The sequence below is a fragment of the Rhineura floridana genome, chromosome 9 (assembly GCF_030035675.1).
Source record: "Rhineura floridana isolate rRhiFlo1 chromosome 9, rRhiFlo1.hap2, whole genome shotgun sequence".
Taxonomy (NCBI): Eukaryota; Metazoa; Chordata; class Lepidosauria; order Squamata; family Rhineuridae; genus Rhineura; species Rhineura floridana.
Window position 1 is genome coordinate 114447115 of NC_084488.1, and position 16060 is coordinate 114463174.

The 16060-nt window shown below is 44.0% G+C and overlaps 1 protein-coding gene across 4 annotated transcripts in view; it reads left to right on the forward strand.

Moving 5' to 3' along the window:
• The window catches only part of SLC4A4 (solute carrier family 4 member 4), a 270897-nt gene that overhangs the window by 192726 nt on the left and 62111 nt on the right, over nucleotides 1-16060 (forward strand). For all 4 annotated transcript variants that reach the window (XM_061583421.1, XM_061583422.1, XM_061583423.1 and 1 more), the window contains exons 9-12: nucleotides 4884-4971; nucleotides 6134-6288; nucleotides 7952-8065; nucleotides 8207-8381. In XM_061583421.1, the coding sequence (XP_061439405.1) occupies nucleotides 4884-4971; nucleotides 6134-6288; nucleotides 7952-8065; nucleotides 8207-8381 (532 nt within the window). The remainder of the gene's footprint in view (nucleotides 1-4883; nucleotides 4972-6133; nucleotides 6289-7951; nucleotides 8066-8206; nucleotides 8382-16060) is intronic.

The following is a 16060-nucleotide window of genomic DNA, read 5'->3' on the forward strand; positions in this document are numbered from 1 at the left end:
TAGAGCTCATGCTTTGCATTCAGAATCTCCCAGGTTCAGTAACTGGCATCACCACTAAAAATGGCCAGGTAGCAGGTGGTGTGATTTAAGACCTTTCTCTGCCTGACACACTGGAGAGCCACTACCAGTCAGAGTAGACAGCACCGGGCTGGATGATCAGCAGTGTGACCTGGCATCAGGCAGATTTCTATGTTCCTTTGCCTCCTTCTCCTCCTCCTTTCCCAGTAAAATCTGGTAATGCAAATACTGCAGTGTGACCTCACTGCACTGCACATTTCCCCACCCCTGGTGGGTTGGCTGCTTTGGCATGCAGCTGCAGCTGGTGCAAAACACTGCAGCTAGATTGTTGAAGGAGGCAGACTATTGCCAGCACATAGCTATGGTGCTCAAAATCTGGTGCTCACCAGCTGCTCATGCGCTACCGGACTAGGTTCAAGGTTCTTATATTAATTTACAAGGTCCTTAGCAACTTGGGTCCAGGATACACCAGGGATGTCATGATCCCTTATAGCCCTCCCTGATCATTGAGGTCTTTAGGGGAGTTAATGGTCCCCCAAGGCTTGGATGCACGGCTCATATCCACCAGGAGCTGCGTGTTCAGTACTGTGCGACCAGTTTTATGGAACTCCCTTCCAATAGTGGTCAGACAGTGTCCTCCCTGTGGAGCCTCTGTGGAGACTTTTTTAAAAAATTCCAGCAGGCATTTAAATTGAATCCTGATTTTATAGTTCAAACTCATTTCTAGATCTATTGTATTGAGTCTCTTGTACACCACTTACAGATGACTGTAATTAAGTGGAATTAAAATTGTTGAAAGTAATAATAATAAAAATCTCATGGCAGATGCATTCATAACTCAGTTTTCATTGCTGAGCTCTGGATCATGCCAACAGATTCTCTGAATCTTAGCCCCAGGACCAATTAAGCCCTGCTTGTAAATTAAACATTTCCATGTCTCGCAGCATCGGACTGTGATGGCAACTACTTTTTAGATGGAAGCCCCCAGCTTTTGTAACAGGTATGTGGAATCTGTGGTTCTTCAGATGTTGTTGGATTCCTGTTCCCATCAGCCCCAGCCTTCATAGCCAATGATCAGAGGAGGTGTAGTTCAGCCACATCTGGAAGACCACAGGTTTCCCATCTTTGTTTCTGCAGGTCATGGCTTCTTAATATGTGAAAAGGCCACATAGGATGCAAAAAAGCCCCTATCCCAAGGGGCTGTAGGGAATGAATGACCTTCAGAAATGTCAATTCCAGTGTCATTCTTACCCTGCAGAGGCAATATTTGTTACTCGTTTGTAGGCTGCTTTGGTGAGTTACTGATGTAGCATTTTTAGCAGTTGCATCCTGTGAAGTCCATCAATGAAGTCTCAGAAGGATCAACACTGATTTTAATGAAGCATCTCAGCAAACACCATTTGTCTGGCCTCCCATGATGGCTGGTTCTGTTTGACCACTTTCACCCCACCATACACTTTTTTCCTGTTCAAGGTCTTCCTGTTTATTGCTTTATTTAATTATTTAATAGCATTTCCAACCTCATTTTTTACAGATACACTGTTTAACACAGCCCTGTGAATCTTAGCCACACAATTCCAAAATTACATTTTTTATCCATGCAATTAAAAAAAAATGCAGCAGCGGCATAGCTAACTTTTGAATGACTGTCGAAGTTAAAAGGGGGGGGGTTGCAACCCTTCCAAAATTATAGCAGAATGAAGCTAAGAGGTCCTTCTTTGGAAAAGAGCTCCATAATTTTAGTGCCATTCTAGAGAGTACTCCTGCATGTAAAACCTCAAAGCAGGGATGTCAGATCAAAATTACTAGCCTCTGGTATGGGTCTACTTTGTAGGCTTCTCCCGCACCGGTGGAAGGCATTAAATTGACTCCTTTGTTTGGGGGCTGCATTGAAGGCCTGCTCCCTGGAAAATTGCTGCCAGTGGAGGGGGAGAAACCCACTCCCAAGGGAACCATTGGGCAAGATGCTGCCTTCCAAGGGGTGGGCTTTTGCCCCCCAGCAGCACATTTCCAGGGTGGAGGTCAAGTGCAGTTAGCCCAGGTGCAGCCTATGGAATGTTTCCATTGATTTGAATAGGGATAATTAAAGAGGATTTAAGCCCTGAAAACAGCTGATGAGGACTGAACAAATCTATCATGGAGAAATGTCTTCAGTAGTGGGTAGTTCCACCCCCCCCCAGCTTGGGTTGAGGGGGGGATAAACTGCAATTTTTTCTTAGGCTCAAATTTATGCCAGCATTACCAAGCCCCAGAAGCTCATTTCTGGACCTGAGGCTGGTGAGCTTTGCCAGGATCTCTAGAAATTACCCTTCAGCAATCTTTGCAGGAAACAGGAGATGACTTTGTGGGAATTATTTGTTTTAGCAATTGCTATTTATTTTGCAGTGGAAAGTTATCTCTACTGTAAAATGTCAAAACGTTATTTATTTATGTATGTGTTCAACGTACACCATTCATGTTGAGAGTACGTTTTAAAATAAGGTAGAATGAATTTTGCATTCTAAAGCTTAAAAACCAGGAAATGGTGGACAATTCTTTCCAGCTGTGGGGGTACAAGTGTGCTCCTTTTTGTTTTGATGTGGCCTGGCTTCATGCTATTATTTTTCTCTTCTTCTTCTTCTCCTCTCTCTGTCTCTGTCTGTATCTGTCTGTCTGTCTCTCTCTCTCACTCACTCTCTCTCTCTCTCTCTCTCTCTCACACACACACACCATGCAGAGTCCTAAAAAAATTAGATGCCACTACTTATATCTTGATAAAAGTGCCGTGGGTGCCAGCACAAAATGGCTGCCATGGCCGGCAAAAAAAGAGATGCCAGTACTCTGTGCCGGTGAGTATTGTCACAAATGAAGTGTGTGTCCGCACACACACACATATGGTCTGGTGGCTACTTCTTACTTAAGTGAACTGTTTTTCTGAGTGCATATACCAGTGTGTGTATGTAATATCTATAGCACAAGTATTAGGAGTTTTTCTGCAACATTAACACTTTGTGCTTAGCTACATGAAATATGCTTACATTATTACAGCATAATTCATCAAACTTCAGACTTTAAGTCCGTGACCCCAAAGTGGTAGCTAACTAGGTATCTATCTCCACTTAAATTCAGAGCTTATGCAGTGGGGCACACTCTCAGGCAAGTGCAAACAATTGCAGCTTTCCCCCCTTGCTTTCATTGGCTGCTGTACTTCTCCCTCCCCCACCCTTATTGTCACATATAAACTTTATTGAAGTTTTAATTGTGTTCTTATTTTTGGGTGGTTGTTCCCTGCCTTGAGAACTATTGTATTCAAAGATAGCCTATACATTTTCTGAATGAAAGAAACCTCTGGGTGCTGGATCAAGTCCCACATCTTGAGCTTCTGGGTTGCTGAAACATCTGTTGATGGAATAAGTGGTGCTCTCTTAACTCTTGACATCATTGCTGAGAACAATGGGGTAACCAACTAATCATCCAGGGAGCAGATGTGGCCTGTGAAATATTTTTTATCTGGTTCTTGGTAACTGTTCTTTCCCAGGCAGTGGTCCCAGCTGTGGGGCAGGGTTCTAGCTCAAGTGTGGGCATGTGCTAGGCCAGCATTTCCCAACTAGTGGGCCACCAGATGTTGTTGGACCACAATTCCCATCTTTCCTGACCTTTGGCAATGCTGGCTGAGGCTGATGGGAGTTGTGGTCCAACAACACCTGGTGGCCCACTAGTTGGGAAAGGCTGTGCTAGGCACAGAGTCTAGAGATAACCTGGTCTCATACTGCTAGAACCAGTTCCAGATCCAGGAAGTAATGTCAGGTCATGCAATGCAAGGTCAGGCAAAGCAGAGGTCAGTCCAAAAAGGCAAAAAACCATGGTGGGTAGCACCCTGGACAGATCCATGTGGCACCCAGGCTGGCAGTCAGAATATTGCTCCAAAACCAGCAACTGCACACTGAGTCATAAACAGGATTACAGCTTCCTTTGAGCAGCTAGCCCCAACCCTTAAGGGGCAAAGCCTTCAGTCTTAAAGAGGCCCAGGCTCTGTTAGGAGCCATGAACCTGGTGGCACAGGAGAAGCCATGAGTTTACTATGGCCCCCAAGCTGGAGTCCTCTGAGTCTGGAGATGTGAACATGACCTCTTCATACCAGAGAGTTGCTGGAATCACAGGCTTCACTGGTGCTGGATCTTCTGAAGATGCAGGGGTGTCACAGAATGGTTCAGAGGGCACATCCTCCTCTCTGTCAGATACATCCTCTGAATCCATGGCATGTCCCCCTGAAGATGGGGAGTCAACCCTGCATCATGACAGTTTTACTTGTAAAGAAGGGTTTTCAAGAGCCTCTCTATGAGTATTGCGCATACAAAGGCCTGTGCATGCATGAGCACATGTGTTCAGTCACTGTAAAGCCATGACTGCACTGTGCTGACCAATGTTGTCAGGGTTCATGTTCTGTGGCAAAATGTTCCCCAAGCCCTTGAAACATTGTCTGGAGAACAGCGTCTCCCCCATTTTGAAGTGTTTAACTCTTTCTGGACTGTGTGCATTCTGTCCTTACAGGTCATCATCAAGGGTTTTGGCCCAATATACAGTATTTATTGGTCCATAGATAGATCAATCTGTATATGGGGAGGGGGAATCTTTGCACAATTTGTTTCTATGCACCCAGTAAGGGAATGAGCACTTGTACCTTTCTAATGTTAATGATATGAGTTCTGCTACATTTTATGTTTATTTACTAATGTGCTACTGGTATGACTTTTATGAATCTCCATGCTCCATTGATTTAATCTAATTTGGTGGTGCAAATTTTACATATTATGTCTTTTTTTAAAAAAAACTGAATCATAACAATACTTGTTTGCTCTCTCTTTTCCTTCTTGGGGTCCTTCTAGGTTCCTCTTCATTTTGCTGGGTCCCAAAGGCAAAGCTAAATCGTACCATGAGATTGGCCGAGCCATCGCTACTTTGATGTCTGATGAGGTAATCTCCCTTTCATGTTGCCAGGTGCAGTTCACTTTGCATTTAAAGCTCCCCACCAACCCCAGCCACAAAGAGCAAGTGTTGCAACACTCCCAAAAAATGTTCAAGACAGGCCTCAGTGAGTCTCCAGGATGGGAGATTTGAAAGGCACTTGCATAACAGTGGAGCAAACGTGAATTTGCCACCAACTGACAGGAAACAGCAGCCAGTGCTAGTTGGAAACAGAACGACATGTGATGATTACTGTCCTGCGTCTTTGAACACAGGTTGCCACCAGACATCAGTAAAATGGCAGGATGGGGGTAATTTCCATCTGAGAAGTGGCTGGTGAGAGCTTTCCTTGCCTGTCACCCCCCTCCCCCATTTATTTGTAGCTAAGTTGAGAGTACTGATGTGGGGCACCAACTTCTCCAGTGCTCTACTTCTCCTCTGAAAATTTTCAGTTTCATATGTTCATTAGAATGGATGCAGTTAACGGATGCCAATGGCAAATTCACTGTCAGACAAGCTTGGCAGTTTCATTGTTTCTAGCTTTGTTTACTAAGCACAAGTAAAACAAATATGCTAAATTAGATCACTCTGTAAAATTTTCTGAAGCAGACTGAATTTCCCCCCCAATGCAAATTACCCTAAGTTGCACAGGAAAATATACCAATTAAGACATTTCTGGAAAACCCACATCACTGGTTTCGAGACCAGAAATTAGCCTAACCATTGGGGCAAGGAGTATGACTTTGGGAACTGTTGCATAGGAAAATGGTGCATGAGGAAACATTTAAGCACTCTCTTCCATTTTTTCTTTGCTGAAAATGTTTTACTGGCAATTTCTGACTCAGGGAAAAGCTCTCTAGGGGGAAAGGCCTCCATAAATGTGGCTGGTGGTGATTTGGCTAGTGCTCCATGACAGGGAGGAACCATATCTCAGAGTTAAAGCATGTGCTTTGTATATAGAGGGTCTCAGATTCAGTCCCCGATATCTCGAGTTAAAAGAATCAGGCGATTGGAAAGACCTCAGCCTGAGGCCCTGGGGAGATGCTGGCACTTAGAGCAGTCAATACCAGGTGAGATGGGCAAATAGTCTGACCTGGTATAAGGCACCTTCCTGTGTACCTGTAGAAAGTTGTGTTGGATGGCACCTTTCCCTTTCCCCCCCTACTTGCAGGTATTTCATGACATTGCCTACAAAGCCAAAGACAGGCAGGACCTGATCGCTGGGATTGATGAGTTCCTGGACGAAGTAATTGTGCTTCCCCCTGGGGAGTGGGACCCTGCCATCAGGATAGAACCCCCCAAGTGCCTCCCATCTTCAGACAAAAGGTAAGAGAGTGGTATGCCATATGCCTCGTTGCAGTTATGGAATCTAAAGTGACTGGCCAGAGATGCTGTTTCAAGGGGATATAAATGAAATCCAAATGGATGAACTCACAAAGGTGTGTTAATTTGGATCTAAGTGGGCACAGCCTCTGGCTTTTTGACAGGAAGGAGAGCTGTTTGGATTGAGCTTCTAAGGTAAGGGACCAGCACTTGACAAACAATGGGTGAAATCTGGCCTATGGACATCTCCAAGCTGGTCCCAGGGCTTGGGTCTGCAATGTTCTTGACAAGTTTCTTCCTGTTGGGCCACTTGCAATTCAGGCACAGTGTTGGCAGCCACATACGGCTAGGTACTGCCAGCTGGAATACAAATGATTAAACTGGAAATAGAGGGGAGTGGTATTAGGGCAGGGATGGGAACCTGTGGCTCTCCAGACACTGTTGGACTACAACTCCCACAATCTTTTACCATTGGCCATGCTGGCTGGGGCAGATGGGAGATGTCGTCTAGCAACATCTGGAGAGCTGCAGGGTCTCCATCCCTGGGGGGAATCAAGTGTGTGGTTGCCCATCTGCTTGGTGCTTGGCACTGGACTGGCTCATTGGCTAATTTAGGGTCCTTACAGATGTACCAAAGATACATTTTCCCCCCAGTGGCGGGTGAGTCCAGCTTTCTCATCCTTCAGTAGCAAATCATGTGTGAACATGACCTGATTAATTGATTGCCACCCACCCATGTCTTCAGATTTTTTTGTATAGTGTTGCATGTATGTTAATGACATGAAATGTGCATTTGTTCACTTTAAAAAAAAAACAAAGCACAATGAATTTTAAAATAGTTGAAACATGACTCTGAGGAGTTGGTTTCATGACATAATCAATTCTAGCCTATCAGAGCAGTGCCTAGCTGGATTCTTCTGCACCCAGGAGAGAAGATGGTATGTCTGAACAAAATGCCGTGATTATGCTTCCAGAGCAGGGCAGAACTCAAATGTACAGTACATGTGGTTGTATACACTGCTGTTTTCTAGCCATTGTTCCAAGCTGAGTGCATATTGAAGATAGCTAAACTTTTGTCCTAGCACTGGTAGGAGGCAAAACCATTCTGCAATCAGTGCAGGTAGAAGGAAATGGTGGGAGAGCTGCTTCAGAGAACAAGTTTATTCCATGCCTAGGAACATTCTCAGGAATGTTGGAAAGACCCTTTGATGTCACACTGGTATATGAAATGCACCTAGTTCAAACTAAGATCAGTTCCTCCCCAGATCAGGGTTGATTGTGCCTCACCTCAAAGCTAACCAGTGCACCTGGTGTTATTAATCAGCACCTTCAAGTGAAAGGTGTTAGCCATATTCATCTTACAGAGCCATAGAAGAATTTCTGTGAACTTTCAGAGGTATAATGCTCTTTACCATTCCAATTATATGCCAAACCGAATCATTTGTTGCCTGAGTATACAGTAGACTTCTGTTATAATTTGTATATAATTTAGGTACACCATGCATTTTTTATTATTGCTAGTTAATTATAAATGTAAAATGTTGGTGGCATTTTACTTTTTAGTGATGGGGTGTTTTGCTAATATTATCCATTTGTAATATATGGTAGTCATATTTGTTTCCAGCATGCAAGCCCAGCTGAATTCTCATTATTTCTTTCTGCACAGGAAAAACATGTATTCATGCAGCGAGAATGTGCAGATGAATGGAGACACTCCTCACGATGGGGGAAATGGAGGTGGGGGACATGGGGATTGTGAGGAATTGCAACGAACTGGCAAGTAAGTGATAGAAGGCCTTGTGCTAATAAGGGGCATTCTGCTAGATTGTTATAAGCGCTGGCGCACACACTTCTTGATTTCAGATTCTTCTTTTCTGCTTTGACTAATAATAATTGTGAAATACGGTTCTCCTCTTGCTAGATTCTGTGGTGGTTTAATCAAAGATATCAAGAGGAAAGCCCCTTTCTTTGCTAGCGACTTCTACGATGCATTCAACATCCAAGCCCTGTCTGCCATTCTCTTCATCTATCTGGCTACTGTAACCAATGCCATCACTTTTGGAGGGCTACTGGGAGATGCTACAGACAACATGCAGGTAAGCCATGGTTCTGAATACTCCAGCTCAAACCTCTACAGTTGCGGTAGGCTGGGCTTAGTCAATACAGCTCTCTCTATGACCTCTTCCAACAGCATAGTCTTAACGATCTGCCGTGCAAAGCAAAAAATGGATAGAGTTCTTGCCTCAGTGTGTTGTCATAAGTCATGGTGTTACACTGGTCCAGTAAAACTCTTGGGATGTTGCACCTGTGCATGAGTTTTGGCTGGTGCAGCTGTACCACGTGTGTTAAGATATTGGAGGATAGAGAAAACAGCCTGTGGGGGCGACACTAAAATGTAAATGTGTAAACAATCTTGTGTTTGCCAGGAGGATCAGCAACCCCACCCCTTTCACTTGTACAAGTTTGCAACAGTAACATGTGAATGTTAATTCGAGCCTGCACCAAGGTCTCAGATTGGCCACTATGTGTCAGCTAGGCTAATCAATATCAGGAAAGATGATGGGTAGAAGATCAACCAATGTTGAATCTCTAAAGAAAGAGGTGTCAGGATTCAAGAATGCTTAGAGGCTGTATCCTCCAATCTGGAAGCCCTCTAATCAGTAGCAGATGGCATGATGGGCTGCGCTGTTCACCTGATCAACCTCTGGTTGTGTTGCTGCAACATACCAAGACAGAGAGGGGGAGCGGTGAGGCCAGTGTAATGCAAACACCCTGCTGGAGCCAGTCTGCTGTGGCAGCCTCACTGCTGCCTTGTCCTTTTCCCTCTCTGCCCCAGTGTGCAACAGCGACACAACTGCAGGGGAAGCCAGGTGAGCGGCACAACCCCACCTTGCCATCAGCTACTGCCCCTAACCCAGATATGTAATGTGCTAACTGGGAGGGTGATGTAAGGCACTCTGCACATGCTCTTGATGCATCACTTTTTCTTAATCTCTTTTGTTTTAGACTGAAACTTGGTGTTCAGGATAGGTTCTGGATTTAAGCCCCAGCAGGCTTAGATTAAGCCCTGTCATATTCTCAATCTAGATTTAATCCAAAATGGATGTTTCTATCAGAAAGTAGCACAGGAAAAGTGAAAAGTGATTTGCCTTCGAAACAGTATCTCCCTATTGGCGTGCATGAAGGGGAAAAAAAGTGTCAGTTTTGTAATGAGTCTGCAGCAAACCTAAACAAAATTTTATCTGCTTGCATGAAACTGCAGAAGATAGGGAAATACATCACTATCAAGTACTGTGAATCTCCCTTTCCTCTCTCTGTCACTGATCAAATATTTGTTCTCAAAATGAAGGAAGTTAGCTTAATACCTCTCAGGTTTCTTTACCTCTCCCAAAGTTTTCTGGTCTGCAAGGCTTGCTTCTGTCTTTTAATTTTTATCCCCTCCCAATTTTGGGCTTAGTTTCAACTGTATGGGTAGGGTGTTTTTTTGCCAACCAGATTGGCTTCCCTTCCTTTCTCCTCCCCCTCCCTTTGTGTTAGGTGCAAATGTAAAATTTGTAGACATTTAAATGAATTATGTAAAGCAGTCCTCCTGTGTGAGAAGCATTCATCCTTCAAAAGTCGTAGTCTGATAGTACAGTAGGGCTCCACTTTTTGGCGGCCCGCTTTTCAGCGTTCCGCTAATACGGCAGCTTTCAATTAGAGTAAGGCCCCACTCATACGGCGCTTGTTCCGCTTTTACGGCGTTTTTTGGGCATCGGGCACCATTTTATTGATTGAGTTCTCAAAAGTTGTGCAGGGAGAAGGGAGAATTCCACCTTGTGGTTTTTCCCATTACAGGATTGCAAGAACATCTGCACTTGGCTGACTTTCTCTTCTCCTAAAGATACAGGATCAGTCTCAGGCCATGAACCTGGCAACCCTAAGTGGGGAAGAATGTGGGAAAGGCATGTTAATTATGGAGACCAGTGTCCACTGCTAAATAGCCATCTCCCTTCTTCCAGCATCTGTTCCAAGGCGGGCAGGGAGAAGAAGTGGACTGGAAGAAATGGACGGAGTTTGGGCGAGGTCTCATTGATGCTACTGTTCTCTCTAGAGGCCAGCAGAAGGCTGATTCAGTTAGTTGTTCACTCAGCACCAGAATCATGGCAAAGGATTAATCATAGGAAGGCCAAACGCTGGTAGGGGAAACCTGTGGCTCAGCCCCAGCCAGCATGGCCCATGGTCAGGGATGATGGGAGTTGTAGTTGAGCAACATCTGGAGGGCCACAGGTCCCCCATCCTAGGCCTCCAGAATGTCCACACAAACTGGAGTCCCACCAGGCACATTCACCAATCTCTAGAGAATGTTTTCCTAGGAACTCCAGGTAAAGCTAGAATTCTGCAGGATCCAGTTTTAGCTCTCTAGGACAGGCAAACAGATGCGGAAGCAGGTCAGGTAGGCTGGGCTCTAGGGGGAAGGCCAGATAGTGAGCCAGATAAACAGACCAGTCTGTAGACCTAGACTACCACCACCATCCTCAGCTACCAGAGAAACATGGAGTCCAGAGGCCTCCCTGGATTTCCCAGAATACTGTTCTGTTTTGAGCAACAGCAACAGACTTGGCAGTACAGAGGCTTCAATGGCACCCTGGTCTCTTCCATACAGGGATCATGCTAGATCCTTCATGAGCAGATCTCAAATATTGCTTTAGCAGCAGTCATCCCCAATAGCTAGCTCCACCTTCCGTGAGAGGAACTTCTTCATTTAAAGGGGCCTGGTCTGGTTTGGTAGACGTTGACTCCGAAAGAGCAAGGGAGACTGCAGTTTCACTAGGGCTTCTGCGTTGGAGACAGAGGAGGCAACATGACGTCCTTGGTTCAGAAGACGTATCGGTACAATGGGCTCCTCTTGCACAAGTTCTTCTGGTTTAGTATATATATCTTGGGTCTTGAGGGTAGTTCCCTCTCCCACTCTGACTCCCTGTCCTCATCTCCTGAAGGTCTTCTGCAGTCTGGCTCCAGGGTTATGACAGATCCTTGGTCAAAAAGTCTGAGCAGCCAATCACAAACATTTTGGTGAAGAAGAAAAAGGTTGAGAATTGATGATGATGATGATTATTATATTCCACCTTTCCTCCCAGAAGGAGCCCAGAGTGGCAAACAAGGGGCAAAACTCTAAAAACATCTTAAAAACAGAACATCTTTCTTTAAAAAAGTTTTAACACATCTTAAAAAACAGTTCCAACACAGACGCAGATTGGGATAAGGTCTCTACTTAAAAGGCTTGTTGAAAGAGGAAGGTCTTCAGTAGGTGCTGAAAAGATAGCAGAGATGGTGCCTGTCTAATATTTGCGGTAATTCCAAAATGTTGGTGCTACAACACTAAGGTCCGCTTCCTATGTTGTGCAGAATGGGCCTCCTGATTAGATGATATCTGCAGGAGGCCCTCACTAGAAAGAACAAGACTTGAAAAATTGAGCAGTGGAAAGCAGGTGCAAAATTAGTGGCATAAGTAGCATTAGAAGAGAGCGACGTTTCTGCATCAGTTGTCTAGTTCATATGAACTTCTGTGCACATAGCAAATATAGGCATAGTGAGGGAGCTGTATTGCACCCTCGCTCTGCCCCCTCTCCCATCCGGGTCCACCAATCCACGTGTTGGTAGCATTTGCGTGGGGACCTACACACCCCAGATCCAAAATACCAAGGTCCAAATCACACGGTCATTCCCCATTGTATGTAGGTTAACAGCTTCATTCAGACTGGTGCATGTTGAATGCTATGCATGTATAGTCTGTATGCAAACATTATGCCCACTGGTTAGAGTCCAGCTGGCCCAGAGGTGGGTCAGTCATTCCCACTGGGTGGAGTGGGAGGCAGGGTTGGTTCTGCTGTCTCACTGTGTGGGACAGTGTCATTTGTAAATTCATTCATTCTTTTGTGTGTTCAGTGAAATGACATTATTTACATTTGCTGACGCACTGGAACTTTTTCCTTATCTCTACAAATAGTACTTTTGAGGAAAGTAGATTCTTAGGCACTGTGCTGCAATTCTGTGTATTTTACGTATGGTAGTCTGTTCAGTGTTAACACTAACTCAGAAGTACTTGAGGCATTTATCATGGCTACGTCCAGTATTTTGACTCTTACAGAGAGGATGTTTGCTACGGATATGACTGGTGGTTTTGGTTCTGAGGCCTTGAATCAAGGCTTTGTGTTTCGGAGAAGGCAGGCTTCTTAGCCGTAGAATACATTAGACTGTGTAAATCAAAAGTGCATTTATTATTTGTTTATAGGATTAAACCCTGCCTTTCAACGCTAATGCCCTTGAGGCAGTTTCCTTCCTTCAGGCTTTGAGTTTATCCTTTGACTGCGTAAAAAAAAAAGTGATTGAAGTGGGTTTAGGGGCTGAGGGCCTACCTCACAATTATCATATAGAATAGGCCCAACGTGAACGCTCACAGGGTCAGGCTGAGGGTCTGCCTCACAATTACCATATAGACCAGGCCCAATGTGAATGCTCACAGGGTCAAGCTGGGGGCCTACCTCACAATTACCACATAGAATAGGCCCAATATGAACGCTTACAGGGTCAGGCTGAAGGTCTGCCTCACAATTATCATATAGACCAGGACCAACATGAACGCCGACAGTGTCAGGCTGAGGGCCTACCTCATAATTAACTTTAACCAAAACTAGCCTAGGACTTTGAAATGTTCAGTGCTTGGCCAGTGCTGTGTGCCTTCAAAAATGTAATTATTTCTTTATTGTTTCTCTAAAAGCAATAATATCTGCTGCTCAGAATTTGCTTACATTTAATTAAAAGAAATAGGTCACCCAATTAATTCAATTTACTGTTCCAATTTTCTCCCCCCTCCCTGTATAAAAGCTTTGTGCAAGGCCTGGAAACTCTGTGAAGTGTTGTTATTACTCATTTCTCATATTTGAAAGTAACAAAAGGAAATTATAGTGTCTACAAAAGTTGGAATCTGTGACCTGATGAACTCCGTTCTTAACATTGAAGAACAGCACAAAATAAGGTTTGTTAGCATTACAGTGTGGCTTGTAACAGAACAGTGTTTATGGGAAGACAAAGAAACTAAGAAACTTGTTTTAAAAATTTGACTCTATTAAAAAATCCTTCTCTTGCTGGATTATACCATGGCCCACTAATTCGTGGATGAGGAAACTGGATGAGGAGAGGGGTATTCTGAGGAAACATTTTGATATGAATGGAAAATGCATATGAAAATGTTGAAAAGTCACCTCCTGGATGAAAACTTGGAAATTAGATCTGAAAAGTACAATAACAACTGCATCCACACCTAACACTAAATTATGGTTAGCACTAGATGGCCTAGAGTGAAATGTTGGGTGTGTGCCCTCCCCTTCCCTCCTTTCCCTTAGCCAGAAGGAGGATTTTGGTAGTGTTTAGTTTAACTTACAGAATGCTGACTCGCCGTTATGTTCAAATCAGAGATCCTGGTTTAAAATGTACTCTGCTAAGTTTCATAACAGTCAGCTTCAAAACATGGGTCAGGAAGCTGGCTTGTTCATCTAAAGAGTTTGTTTAAAAACAGAATCCTTGATTCAAATATAATGACAAGCAAGGATTCTGAAAAAGTGAAAGGAAATTCTTCCATCCTCCCCACTTGCATAAGAGGAGGGGAGAGGGAGCTTGGCAGACCAGTACTTTTCTTAGACTCATTTTGGCTCATCCAAATAGCACGAAGCCATGGTTTAGTGTTACATGCATGAGCAACATTGAACTTTGGGCTAATATGCTCCTGCACTTCTTCTCTGGCACATTTGAGAAAAGGAGACCTGATACATCTGTTTATGCTTTCAAACTAACCAGTATTTCTTATTATGTTTGAACTGAGGAAACATGTTTATTTAAACTATAGTTTGTTAAAAATAATAAACTACCGGTTCAATCCTGATCCTAGGTTGTTTGAACAATCCATAATTTAACTAACCAGATTTCCCCTGATTTTCAGTGTAACAAGGAACTAAGGTTAGTTTAAAAGCAGAAGCAAAGCTTCTGATCTCCTCCTTACAGTCTTGCTGGAGGAGAAGAAGGCAGGAGGAGCAGTTAGCCTGAGGTTCACTGCAGCTTGTTGTGCATGTAACATTAAACCGTGGCATATCATTATGTCCCAAGTCAACAGTTTTCAAAGGTTCTTGTTGCATTGAGGAATAGGCAGGGGGATCTCTTCAACCTCCATATAGTTGTTATATGTAAAGCTGGCAACATATGGTCCTTGAGTCTCTAAATCATAACTAAGTAACCTGTGGGCCCTTGCAAAGAATCCTGGGAAATGTGGATTTAATATTTTAGAAGTATGTTGCTAGCCCTCAGGGTGGCTGGGAGAGGTTTTGTGATCCCCCATCAAGTGTGTTCTCAGATGTTCAGAAGCTGTGAGGCAGGGAGCACCAATTTTTTAGTATTAGTTTTTCTGTTTTACTGTTTCTAAGCCAATCCCTAAATTCTTAGAATGGTTTTTTATTGTTTTGGAACACTTGGAGGATAGCAACAGCTCTTAATCTCTTTAGCTGGGTGTAAAACTTTACACTTGACAGCAGATTCCCTACCATGTTCCTAAGGTTTTGTTATGCTATATAGTACAGCTTTTCATTCTGTTGTTGAAGCTGATTATGTGTACAGTGACATCTGGTATCTTCTGGAAATGGTTGTCAGTTACACATTTCAGTATTCATTAGGGTTGCCAGGTCCATGGCCTGAGACTGATCCTGTATCTTCAGGAGAAGAGAAAGTCAGCCAAGTGTAGGTGTTCTTGCAACTCTGTAATGGGAAAAACCACAAGGTGGAATTCTCCCTTCCCCCTGTACAACTTTTAAAGATACGAAAGACCTCTTGGAGACCGGACCTGGCAACCAAGAGGTCTTCTGTATCTTTAAAGTTGTGCAGGGGGAAGGGAGAATTCCATCTTGTGGTTTTTCCCATCACGGTGTTGCAAGAACACCTGCACTTGGCTGACTTTCTCTTCTCCTAAAGATACAGGATCAGTCGCAGGCCAAGAACCTGGCAACCCTAGTATTTATGGCTAGATCCCTCTGATTTATCAGGTGCTATAAAGATGACTATTTCCCTCTTGGTGTTGTCAGCTTTCCTCGGCACCTGGGTTGTTAGGAGATAAGAATGCTTGGGCAGCTGGACCTTGTGGTCTAACCCAGTACAGCAATTCCCTTATGCTCCTAATGGCTGCTTCTTTTTGTGCTCTTTTCCATTTATCACAGAAATGGTGCTTTGGATCTTCCTGGAATCATAGCTGTATATTAGCCTTGGCAAACCTGGTGCCCCCCATACATTTTGGAGTGCAACTCCCATCATTCCCAGCAGGCACTCCAAAACAGCTGGAGGGCACCAGGTTGGCGAAGGCTGATTGGTGTGCGTGCGCACATGCATGCATTCACTCACTCACTCACTCCAGCTCATGATGCATTTCAGAAGCTGGCTTCCATTGTTGACTGTGCTGCTTAGTGATCCTTAGGTTATAGTCCCCGAAAGTGGACTTCATATTATCATTTGTGTTCATGCACAGCTGCCTTTGCATTCGTCATGTCATTTATTTATTTATTTATTTATACATCCTACCTTTCAGGATACAAATCCTTCCAAGGCAGCTTACCAGTGACATTACATTAATGAAATCACAATAAACAATAGGAAAATGTAGGAAGTCATCCTTCCCGCAGGGCACTTGGTGATAGATGGTTCTGTGTATATGTGTGTGTGTATGTCTGCAGTCCAGCTGGAGCAGGCTCTGAGGTCT